This window comes from Thermobia domestica, chromosome 13 (assembly GCF_964235325.1).
Source record: "Thermobia domestica chromosome 13, izTheDome1.hap1.1, whole genome shotgun sequence".
NCBI lineage: Eukaryota > Metazoa > Arthropoda > Insecta > Zygentoma > Lepismatidae > Thermobia > Thermobia domestica.
In genome coordinates this window covers 112,038,538-112,051,911 of record NC_137466.1, presented here as the reverse complement: position 1 = coordinate 112,051,911, position 13,374 = coordinate 112,038,538, and the positions used below count along the sequence as shown (strand labels likewise).

General features: G+C 30.2%; 1 protein-coding gene across 8 annotated transcripts in view; it reads left to right on the top strand.

Moving 5' to 3' along the window:
* Positions 1-12,108, top strand: part of Cdk4 (Cyclin-dependent kinase 4) — a 326,852-nt gene extending 314,744 nt beyond the window's left edge. For all 8 annotated transcript variants that reach the window (XM_081736280.1, XM_081736276.1, XM_081736281.1 and 5 more), the window contains one exon: positions 1,935-12,108. In XM_081736280.1, the coding sequence (XP_081592406.1) occupies positions 1,935-2,120 (186 nt within the window). In that variant the 3' untranslated portion in view covers positions 2,121-12,108. The remainder of the gene's footprint in view (positions 1-1,934) is intronic.
* Positions 12,109-13,374: the final 1,266 nt, after the last annotated feature.

The following is a 13,374-nucleotide window of genomic DNA, read 5'->3' as shown; positions in this document are numbered from 1 at the left end:
AAAATATTCTCTTCCTAAGAAATTGCTACCTTCCTTTTCAATATAATAGATGCTCTCTTACCTAACACATTCTTCTGTTCTAATGGTTCGTTTTCCAACCTAAAGACAACATTGGTTACAAAATCACTACACACAATTTGAATTTAACTTTTAAAATAGGCAAATCGATTCATTTTTCAGTCTTTCGGAGATTGGGATAGGCATGTTAGCGTTAAAATTAACTAGCAACTTCATGTCATCATCATCATCATCATAAAAAAAAAAATTCAATCTACTATTATTACAACCATACTTCCCAACTACTATTATTACGTTTGTCCTCCTAACGATAGAATAATTTCATCTCAAAGAATATCCTGGCCATCTTCTTAACCACATTTAACTTACATTTAATATTTCTCTTTTCAAATTTCGTTAATCCTTCGTCATTTAGTTTTCTTTCCATCCTGTCCGTATTCGTATTTTGAAAGCTTGCAGCCAGATCTTATCTTTGTTCTGTTACGTCCATGTTTTTTCTGCTTCGTGCAATACAATACTCTACTTGAACTGTTCGTTACATTTTTTTTCTTTAACTTTCTATTTAAAGATCTATAATACACATTTCACCTCTTAAAAGGTCTTTCCCCCAAATCCCCATTCTTATTCTTGCTTTTATTTTCTATTCACATTCCATCTCTTCGTAGTGCAACGTTTCTGTTATGAATAATTCATTCGACCATTCAAGGAAAATGGTGAAGAAAGAAGTGCTTTATATAAAACTAATCACCTGTTCCTGTTCTACTTTTTATCCTCAATGTCAATGTCTGCAGTCCTTTCATTTCATCATTTTCCTTAAATGGTCGAATGAATTGCTCAATTTACTTTTTTTTAGGAACGTTCGAAATCGAACTCATACTTGAATTTCAGTGCATTATGAAAATGTTATCTTGTGTTTTGAGAAGCTAATAAATATTATAAATATACGAGAAATGATGCTAATTAACTTTTCACCATTATTTTATTGATTATATTTTATTTTTATATCCGTTTCGAATTACACTGTTAATAAGTATGTTAATGGATATGCAACCAAATGTTTTTTACAGATTCTGTTGAGAAATTGAAAGTGAAGAAATAGAGATTGAGCAATGTCGGCAATACCAATTATTTTCCACTTTTTAAGTAGCTGAATTCTTTATACTGAGTAAAATACTTAAATTTAAGTTCACTAATTCCATATGTAAGACATATACTGGACACATAATTATGTAATGGCAAGTTCGTTGTTATTGTTCCTTTAATATTTGTGCATCACATCAAAATTAAGAAAATGCCTTCAAAGTGAAAAATCAACCCCATGGTCAGGGGAGGGGAGGAGGAGGAGGAAGCAATGCTGGTTTCACTGCCAGTACCGATGTGACTCCCTCTTGTATAACTCTGGAGCCACCACTGTATGTATGGCAGTTGTGATCTGTTCCTTCCAATTTTATAAAGGGAAGTACAAAATAATTAAGATTCAAAAATATGTTCTAAATAATGAATAGGACACAACTTAATTAATGATTTAATATTTTTCATTGGTTTCGCATATCATGAAGAAAGAAATAAGAAAGACATTTAAAAGGAGTAAACAAAGCCGGTTCATTCTGGAATCATTAGAAAGAAGGTACAACAGTAAGTATCCCATTTCATTCAACATTGAGAATGGACTGAAAAGTCGAAAGAAAACTGCAAATGGAAAGTAGACTAACTGGATAACAAATTCAAACAGTCTAGTGAAAATTGCAATAAATCAATTTGCTAAGAGAATCATATGTAGGAATTAGATTTTAAGTAAATAAGATTATAATTTGAAGTGTTTAATTTTTTCGGACTTTATTTTAATGTTTGTTTCTCCATTTTAATATTTTTCTGAATGTATTCTAATATTTGTTTCTCTATCTTTTTTTTTGCAGCGAATGTTGACGTTTAAACCGTCTGAACGAATCAGTGCAGCGGATGCACTTGTTCATCCGTATTTCCGTGATGATGGCTACACAGCCGCTCAACTGTCGCCTAGCAACCGATCAACGCCAGTGTCCTTAACTTGTAGTACATCAGATGACTCAGGTCACTCAGCAGAAAGTCACCCGGACAAATAAATGTTTCCTAGGGCTAGGGATTTTGTTTTTAACTAGTGCCTCTAGGGATTATGGCGAAAACTTTTTCTTCCGTCTTTGGGGCTGATCGGGTGCTGGGGTTTAGGAAATATAGAAAACAGTATAGTCATCTTTCTTATCTCTGTGCTGTGCTGGAGAAGCTGTGTGATGTTATGCTAAAACAAAACACTGCCAAGTTGTTTTTCTGGGGTTGTCTCAGGGATCTATGGATGCAGTTGAGGGGAACAAACCACTTACCAAGTTACAAAAGCGACTGGAATGAAGGAATACTAAATAAAATTGTAATTTAACAAAATTACTATGATACTTACAAGGCTGTTTACTTTTATTTAGTATCATAGTCTATACTTGAAAACACTCAAGGTGTTAAGTTTTGCGCTTTGATTGGTGCTATAATACAAATAAAATATATTTTCCTTTTTTTTTAAAAAAAAAAAAGTTATGACTACTACAAAAAATATTAAGAAATTTCTAAGTAAAAATTAATCACAAATAAAATACGACGAGTGATGATAAAGTGAAAAGTGATTAGTCAGTGATTTTTTTTTATTACTTTTAAAAAGAAAACGCTTGATGAGAACTATTCAAGTTTGGTCGTTTTTTTGCGAAAGAAATTGTGATAATGTTTATAGAATCTTTGAAATTGCCACTTGTGTGTGTTTTTTATAAGTTTTATTTGCTTCAAGTACGTTATACATGTGTTTTAATGCAACTTTTATAGTGGGTATTTTCAGTAAAATTTCGAATTCGAAGTTGAAGCTTATACCTTATAAGAACAAAATATGGGATGAAAGTTATTCGCTCTGTATAGTGTACAGTAATGTATTTCTTTCTCTCTTTTTCTTTCTTTCTTTCTTTTTTTTTTTTTTTTTTTTCCTGCAAAGTGGTGCAAACATATTTCGACAAGAATGTGTCTGAAAAGTAATAGAAGTTGATGTTCTCGTATTTGTGAGAGCGTTTTCCTTTAAAAAGCACAAAATGTTGTTATAATTGTTGATTCTATAGATTGTTTTCCTTTAATATACACTCTTTGTGTATCATTATTCATAAAGAAAAATATGTTAAAATTTCTTACATTAATAACTTCTAAAGAATTAGATTCATGTTAAACAGATATTTCTTTATCTTTTATGGATGTTTTCTAAGTGTTAGATAAAAGATTAAAAATAGGGAAATTGATCAAATATAAACTAAATGAAAAATCCTACGTAACAGCACATAAGCATGTTTACATGCTTGTTCAATGTTACTCCTGTTTGTGACTCAGTGTAAAATGAAAAACATGAATTATTAAGACCAGCAGAAACAGATTGTTGTGTCCTGCCATGTGGAAACTTGTTACGTTTGTTAAACTTGTTTTTGTTTTTCAGTTCAGCAAATAAGCGCTTTACTTTATCTGAGCGTGTCAGAGAACCAACCCCAACCTGTGTTCCATAAATATGAATTAAAATTAGCGCTTAAACCCTCTGATGAACCTGAAAATAATGTTAGGGAGCTACAGGAGTTATTTTACCGACAAAATACCACATGTACACACTTGTTCTGTCTGTAAGACAAGAATTGGGATGACAAAACAAAATATCGATATCAGAATTAGAAAACACGAACTGCAATCAGGAGGTTCTTCTAACCTCTCTAAATATTTATATGCACATAAATATAATGTGAATAAAATAAGGGATCCTCATACAGTAACTTAGGGACTTAGTCCGTTCCATAACGCTGTTCGTGAACCGATATTCTTCTCCATTGAAATTAATGTAAATTAATCCGTTCTAGCCACAGAAACATGATTTTATATATATATAAAGTACTTTTCTATGGTGAAGGTCATAGAATGAAAATAATATTATTCTTTTTACAGACGAATAAGTAACACATTAAATCAAACAAAACAGTGTGAGTGGAAAAAATGCAACGAACAAATAGTAGTTTTTTGAACATAGCACTATAACTATAATGTTTACGACAAACGCGCAATAGCACTACTGAGCGCATGGAATTTTGAGTACAGACGTGTGTGTATGTGTGTGTGTGCGCCTTCGTACCGCGAAATATTCGTAAGCAGAGAGAAAAATTGTTTACAGAACTTGATCGCGAACTGAAGTATTCGCGAAACGTGGATCTACTGAATATCGAAATGACAACGGAAATAAATAAATAATAACAATAATAATAAATATAACAAACAGCATTAACTTCCATATGGCAGTGCACATCAAGCTGCTGCTGATCCTGGCACCTTGTTCTTTATTCCCATTGAATCAGAAATAGGAGTTATTTACTGTAAACATTAGATAAGCATATTTATTCGCTGTTATATAGTTTTATAACACTGTTTTTAATCCTTACACTGATACAGACAGTAAACAAAAGTACTTCTTTTGAAAGTGCTTCCTTAGAAGACATAAAGATCGGAAATTTTGGTTTGTGTGTAACATCTTCAATACGATACTAAACCAGAAAATAAACAAAGTTCAAAAAATTACAAATACTGTATGTCTGTTAGTACTCAATATTCTACTTAGAAAAGCTGTTAATAGAAATAATTCTGCAATTTAGTTCTTTCATGTTTTTTTTTTAATGCTCAGCATTTTGCATATTGAAAAGAAATTATTTATTTATTTATCATCATTATTTAAGAAAGAAATGGAAGAAGATATTCATTAAGTTTATTTGTAAAATTGTAATATATGTATTGAATTATTTTGTCGTACGTTAGGGTTAATAAAAAAATCTGAAAGAATAACTGAGAACTGTAACTTCGAAAGAAGAATGAGCACTATTGTAATTTCAAATCTACCTTAGAATATCCTTTTATATGCTCTTAAGTAGATTTAGAAAATTTAAGTGTTGGTTGTTGGAGTCTCAAAATAATTTTATAACCTTCTAAATTGCATTTCTATACTTAATGTCTATGGTAAAGTGTATAAAAAGACAACATTTGAACGTGATAACATTGTAGCTTTGAAATGAGACTTCTAACTGAATATCATATTGAAAGTAAGGTTTGTAGTATTTCTGAGCGTGATCATAATTTATTTATTTGCCTCTAGTAGTGGATGGTGAAAAAACACTGCTTGAAAAGTAATTTGAGAAGAAAGGAATTAGTATTATTATTTAAAAATTCGCGTCTGGATTCTACAGAACTTACTTTTGTGTGTTTCATACATTGTTAAAAAAAAGGTGGAAATGCTGAGCTATTAAACCACATTTGTTGAAGTACTAAATTATGTTATTACATCAATGTATGATAACATTCAAATGTGATTGTGAATTATACAATTGTTTTATACGTCCTGTTTTTAATGTACAGTTCATTCCTTGCACTCGCTCCGAATAGCTCATAGCCATGGGCTATTCGATTTTTCATATACCGAACGATGAGGTAATTTTTAATTTATATAAGTAACAAAACAGAAGTTACTGCATTTTGTTACTGATTTTTGAAGTTTTAATAATGAAACTTCTAGTTCGACATATCTTGTGTGTGAAATGGTGAGATATTTCGTAGAGTAGGAAGTATGTGGTTAAAATGAATATATTATTTAATTAGAACATTGTGCGATATAGTTACTCTGAACCATTATTTTGTATCACTAGTAGACAGGGACCAAACCAATTGACAATCCTAGGTTTGAATGGGAACAAATGTTTGAATGAGTACAAGTGTGAGAGAGCGTGCTTCAGATCGAATGCTTCTGTGAATGCGTCCGTGTAATATATCAAATATACATAAAATATGTAATTTAACTACTGTGGTTAACTAATAGTTTTTCTGAGTAAGATAAGGTATTGTATTGTATGTTTTGGGTATTATATTATTATTACTATTATTATTATTATTATTTATTGAACCTATCTATCATAGCATGAAAATGCGTTGCTACTAAAAAAAATTTAAAAAAGCTGTGATGGTAGGATTTAATAAACTTTAACAGCATTTTAAACTTTCTATAGTTTGAGAAAGAAGAAACGAACTAAAGCAACTGAGAACTTAAAAGAGGAAAATTTGGGGCTTTCTTTATTTGCAATGTCATGTAACATTCTGTTTATTTTTATTGTAAGAGATAGTGAGATTTCTATATGCATAAACAAATTATTTCGTATGTCAATATAATAAAGCAAAATATAAGGTACTTGTGTGGCTAAGTTTAACAAACACAAAAGCATTCAACATTTGTGGGTTTTGATCAAAGGATAGGGAGGGAAAATGGAGAAAACATGAAAAGGGTAAAGTGCTTCTCAACAATGCTGGACGCATTATATTTCCTTTTTCCGAAATATATCCGTATATTCGATATATGCTTCTACAAAAATGTATATGCAAGTGTAAGTTAGCGCTTCTTCCCTGTTTCATCTCTTGTTTTGTTTCGTTCTTCGTTCAAGACCTTCAGTCCTACTTCCCTTGTTTAGAAAATAATCTTTCCATTGCTATTTCGACACAATCGTAATTTTTATAATTTTATATCGAATCCGTATGTAACTTTCACCAAAAACATGGTAAAGAGTGCGTTTTATTACTCCAGTTTGTAATTTTATTAATGCGGAAATCTTGCTGTCTCTGTTACGCATGACTATTTTTTTTGAAGTATTCTTATGTGATTATATTAAAAGTAATTCAATATTTTGTGTATTACAGTAGTGAAATACTATTTATTCTATTATGTTTTATGCATTAAAAGATAAAATGCATCTTTTCTTTAGCCGGAGGTACATAATATTTTTTAAGTACTTTATATTGGTAAGAAAATAAAAGACTTCATGATTTATTTTACATATCATACTATTAAAATCGTTTGTAGTACTTTTTTCTCTTTTGTGTGGAAGAGGTTGACTCGAAGAGAGAAGCAACTGTTAATTTTTGTCTTTCTCGTACGTAGCTTCATCGAATCGTATGCTTGATGTGAACAGAGCTGCCACAATATTTTTTCTTGGATGCAGTTATTAGATTGATGTCACTTAGTGCAGTAACTCAAATGTGTAATTCTAATCCCTTTTCTCTCAGACGGGCATGAACTTCTCCGTATATCAGGCCATACACAGTCCATAAGAAGCCTTACATTTTTATTACTACTTTTTCTTTCCTGGGGCCGCGGTGGCTCAGTGGTAGAGCGTTCACGTCTGGTGGATGGGGTCCCTGGTTCGATCCAAGCTAGCGCCAAGTGAACTTTGTGGTGGACAAACACCATGTGCGTGGGTTTCCTCGGGATTCTCCCGTTTCCCCTCACTTTCTTCACTCTACATTTCATTCATTCTTATTGTTACCGCCTTCTTTAACCTAGCCGGTATAATCGTGGGACGTAACACTCAAAGATTATTTTTTCTTTCCTATTAAATCAATATTTGTCGCACTAGTGATTTAGTGCAACCTTAGTATTGTTGCCTACGATTCTGTTCTAATTATAAATTTATGAAATTATTCGTAATTGCTTAAGTTTACTAGCTAGCTACTATTTACTAATTGTTTGAGGATCTTATTCAAATTTAGTAACACACTGTACTTGAACAAGCTACGATGACTATGCCGAAGAGACAGATCATCGGTAGAACCAAATTACACATATCATACTTGAAAGTTTTAACGAAATATTTTACAAAAATTATTTTTTTTATTGAAGAAGTACATTTTTTTATGAGTGCACCATCATTTTGTTGTTATTTGTAATGGCGTCACTCGTTACGGTTTGTACTCACATATATCTAGAGCGACAGTTTTTTTAAACTAACAATTTCTGTAGAAAATAGTTCTATCAGAAAAAAAATCTTCAAAGGAATATCTGTGTATCATTGTGAGCATATAAATGTTAATTTGACCATGTAGAATGCCACAAGGTGCATTTAGAAACAAAAGTGAAGAAAATCTCGGTTTGATCCACATATGTACAATGTTTGAATATTACAGTAGTCAATGAATGTGAGTGAAGTTGATGATTACAAGATTAAGTCGGTTATTTCTTATTCTTATACGATTGTTTAATTGGAATCAGAGTGGAGAAGTCAGCACCGTAGTGTCCTGTATTTGAATTTATATTTTAACTGAGTCAAATTGGTCTAATACTAAAACCCTAATTGGTCTAATACACTTCCTACATACGGAAAATAAGCAAAATGGCATTTTAATATAGTCACTTCTATCTTAAATTACTTATTATGACTTCCATCTTAAATATACTATTTATTGAAAGGACAGTTCTGTTTACATCTAGTATCTCCGAAACCATTGATTTAAGCAATGCACATATACACACACCATAACTCTAGTCTGTACAGTACTTTAGTATTCCATAGTTACTACTGTTACAACAGTTGCTACGGGTGGAAATAACTTTTTTCCTCGTATGTTTCGAGCGCTTTCACTGTTAAGTATGTTTCAGGTAAACTAGTATATAAAAGTTAACTTTTAAACACAACACAGAAAATATGAGAGTGCGAATGGAAGAAAGATTGGGATGTGGTGAAATTATAGAAATGAAGAGCAATATTTTGGACAATAATCAGCATATAGAGTAATTAAAACTTTGAACAAATACACACTAGAATGTTTAACCATTAGCAGGAAATCTGCGTGTTAATTATTTCAACTTCATCGGCAACTTCTTTGGCCGAACAAATATTAATTGGAACTACAATTACTTATTTTCGTATTCAATTCTAGTCATATTGACTTGAGAATGAATGTTTGAGTTCATATATTAAAAGACTTGGCAACAATTATTTCTTCACTCGTTTGTCTTTAAAAATGGTGATCGATTAATTCATTCTCCACATGGATCCAAATTTATATTTTCTTTAAAAATAACAAGGAACATAAACTGTATTCCTATACCCGTGCATCTCTTTGCCAGACTGAGGTTTTCATCTTTTGTGAACTTAAAATCGATAGATTACTTTTATTATCATTCAAATTAATACAAAACATAAATACTGTATAAGGAACTACGTAATTTGTATGATAAAGAGCTTCGATTGGGAAGCGCATGTATCGGAATGACATGACATTCTTTTCTAAAAATTCAGTATCTAGTCCGAACACTACTGATTTACTTTATTCCTAACGATAGTAATAGAAAACAAAGTGAAAGTTGATCCTCGTTTAAGATTAACAGTAATGCATGTAAACTTGGTTGCTACCATTGTGATTTTTTTAAAGAATTTGTTTCAATAAGTAACGCGTTTGAAGTTTGCGTCAAATGCTGGAGGAAGCGACATTACTAGAATTCTAGTTAATATGTTAATATAATTGAAAAAATAAATCCGAAGACACTTTTTTTTTAGTTCAGCGTTTAAAGATTCTCTGTATCAACAATTAAAGCCATTGTGCTTTTTTTTTTTAAAAAAAAAAAAATACATTTCATTATATAAATCTCTCTTTTTACATATGAATAATATATTAACAACAGCAGCAGTTTTGAATATGTTACAGGTTTCGAAAACTTCACTTTGCAATCAGTGACTTACTATCAATAGAATCTGAATTATGCTTCCGTCTTCCATGTTATGTTGAAGTTGTGAAATGTTGAGAAGAAAGCTTATAAATTTTTTGTACGCTTATTTACGCATCTAGATAAATGAATTATGTCCATTTGATTTTATCGTGTTCAAATATTTGCTAATCGAAATATAAATTATGAAAGTTCTATGTACTGAATATGCATATGCGAAGAATGGTTATATAGTCATATAAAATAATTATTTTGAATAGTTCATACCTGAAATTAAATTTGCTTCTTGTATTACCGAACATTACAAGGTAGATTTCGAGCAAATTGTAATTCTTAATTGATAATATTATTGGATAAGAGGACGTATGTATTTTTTTTTCTGTATAGTGATATATATATATATTTTTGGGAAGTAAGAAAAACAAACAGGTAAAGTATTTATATTTTACTGGTCTTTGACTGTACAGTAAAGATATTCTAGAATTATATCAAAGGAATTAGAAAGTAATGGGAGAAATTTATTGATTCCAATTTAAAAATAATTTCCATTTCACACGTATTAATCCAAATATAAAATAAAAATATTCCATTACACTAATTAAATGTAGTTAAAGATTCAAAATTATAAAGCATAGATATTTTCATAATGTAAATTCAACAGTTTGAGTATATCTTCGTAAAATCACGAAAATGAATTTTATGAATCCTCAATATACGTAACTCTTAAATTATGTACAATCATCAGCAAAAATATGTTCTTACTCTTTCATTGTTTTCTGTCCATTACTGTCAGTTCAATGGACCAATTTCAGTACATTTTCTTTGGAGTAGAGATATCTTCTGTTTATTGTCATATTCAAGTTATCTAGTTGTTGACCTGAAATAATCGACAAAAATATGTATGAAGTAAATACATACTTCTTGAGGGTACTATATACGTATATATATATTAGAAATCTGATATACATTAAATTAACCAGTTAAAATCATACTCACAACCATACTGTATAAATGCAGAAATTACTGACTACTTTTCTCGACTCCTAAGATTAACTGTTTCTCGGAAATTAAGAAACAGTTAAATAGAAGAAAAAATACAAGTTGCGGTTGGAATATATATTGTACTGGAATTTTAATCTAAAATTGAAACTTCTGTAGACATTCTATTTTAAATTCCACATTTACAGTACGGTCTTAGGAAATGTGAAAGCGTGCTATTTGTGACTTAAAGAAAATGATAGCAAAACTCAAGTACTTGATGCAATTTCAAGAAAGACAAAACATATATTCGACTAAATAACCATTAGAAAATAAAAAATTAAAAAAAAAAGAAAAAAAGAATAAATGTAGTAATATTTTCTGATCAAATTCAAATATTACCGCTACCACCGATACGAATCTACTTCATTGGAGGAGATTAATCCTGTGTTTTTATATGTCTTATAAATTAAAGATAATTCATCAAACTATCATAGAAAAATATGTGTATATTTGACTAATGCAATAAATTTTTTTTTCTCGTAAAAAATAAAAATATTGTGAAGCAAAGATTGAGTTGAATTAAAACATATTCATGCTGTATTTAATTTAATGTTCGAGAATATTAATCAGTGAATGTGTAAATATGACTGAAATACTAATTGAAAAATATATGTTCCGTAATTATTTATGGTAACAAAAATAATAAAATTTGAATATGTATGAAGCACAACTGTATTCAGTGTCGAAATGGTTCGTTTTCGCGTTAAATGATGAAATATTGAAATTATATCGGTTACGTACAGGAATGTCAAAAATATAAATTTATTCATTCAAACATGATAGAAAAGCTGCATTCCATTATAATGTTCAAATATTATTAAATGGTTCCAAGTGATAAAGACATCAATGTTGTATTACGTTTGATATATATAATGTTCTGTAAAAGATAAAATATAAATCTTGTTTGTAAATTCTTGAATTTTTAAATGTTTTTTATAAAATAATACGTGTTTTCAGATCTTAGGATATAGTGTTTTGTATATTGCAAGAGTGTACCTTTTTTAAAAACTTAATTTTCACGTTATAAAGGGATCATTGTGAAGATTTTTCTTATGTTTTTGTACAGTATATTAGATCTGATATATGGCTTGTGATGTAAATCCTAAATATTTACTTCATATTGGTCAGAAAAATTGTTGAGTATGTGGTAGCTTTCTGTCTTCCCATTCACAGTTTCGTTGATATGTAAGTCTACTGTGTGAATTAAGGAACAACGTATCTAACATACAAAGATGTATAAAGAAATACCAATATTGTTAACATGCAAAGAAATATATCAGACTTAAATGTCGATTTTCATACTTCAGTGAAGGGTGCATTTTAAAAGTCAAAAGTTTAGTAGGAACAAAATAAATTTTAGAAAGAAAAAAAAAAGGGGGGGGGAAGGAAAGAGTCGTTCAATGATTCTTCGCCCAGCAATAATAAATAAAGATTGTATTTGTAGGTAAACGATTGAGCAATAAACCTATTTAATTATTTATTTACTCGCTGTTTCTTTATTTACTAAAGTTGAGTCAGTTTATGAACCTTCACTTTTTCATGTTTGTTTTGCAGCCAGCAATTTGCTGACGTTTCAGTCTCATCTGCATACATATTTGTATTCTCCAGCTTGAGCGTACTTTTATTGTGCGAAAGTTTTATGCCAGAAAAGTATCCACAAACTTGAATTGTATTTGTCTGCCGTTAAATATCCATCCGAATTAACATGAAGGTATCGTAAACGTGAATTTACAGTCTTTTCTTCTTAGAGTTTGTCGAGTACCAGTTGTATTATTATTAATAATTTGTTTATTTATAATTGCCTCAAATATAAAGAGAAATGAAGTATAATTATTTTGTTTGATACAAAACTTATTTCATACATTCTTCGGATATTACAGTCCTAAACACGATTCTGTTGATACAAAATAAATATACGACGATTTACTGAAATTACATTGCTATTTGTAAGAATTACATAATCTAGAAATAATTACGCTAATTCATCCAAACTCAAAGAAGTTTTTTTTCGGCAGGATATGGCGTACGAGTGATTGATTTCAGGGGGATTGCGTATGCGTGGGTCCAGCAAAGCCTTTGGTTCTGTACGTAGTGTGTTTATGTTATGACGAAAGGTTTTAGGAAGTATAATCGATCTTTCAATAAGTTTATTATTAAACTACAAGAAATACAAATCGTTCTCTACCATCCAGGTAGAGAGAACGGGGAAAAAGAAGGCAAGCATGAATAGTTATATTGTACATACGACATGTATGTCAAAATTCTTCCTAAATGTTTCATATGTGGTCGCAATATATTTTAGTACACAAATAATAAGTTACTTATTCTATATAACTTACTCGTAGTAAAATCTGTAGTATTTAACAGTTGTGTTTTAAAACTAAATGCTCAATATATTTTTCGTATTATTGCTTCAGTAAAACTTCAGTTAGTATATCCGCTGCTATATCAGTTTCTTTAATGTAATATATTCTGTTCTCGTATAAAATTGAAATTCTTACATCAATGTCTTTGGCCATCTACGCTACTGAACATTGTCAATAATTGCGTGTGTACTCTGATTATCATTTACAACAAAATTTCTGATTGAGATTTCCATATTTCACTTAAGTACAGTAATTTGCCATTTTGCCATCTTGGCTGCATTACCTACATTGTATGATTGTATTTGCCTCAGTACTAGAATATGCTATTATTTTCTGTTTTGTTCACGCTCAGTTAGCAGTAGAGTAGCCTAGCTTTGCAAAAAA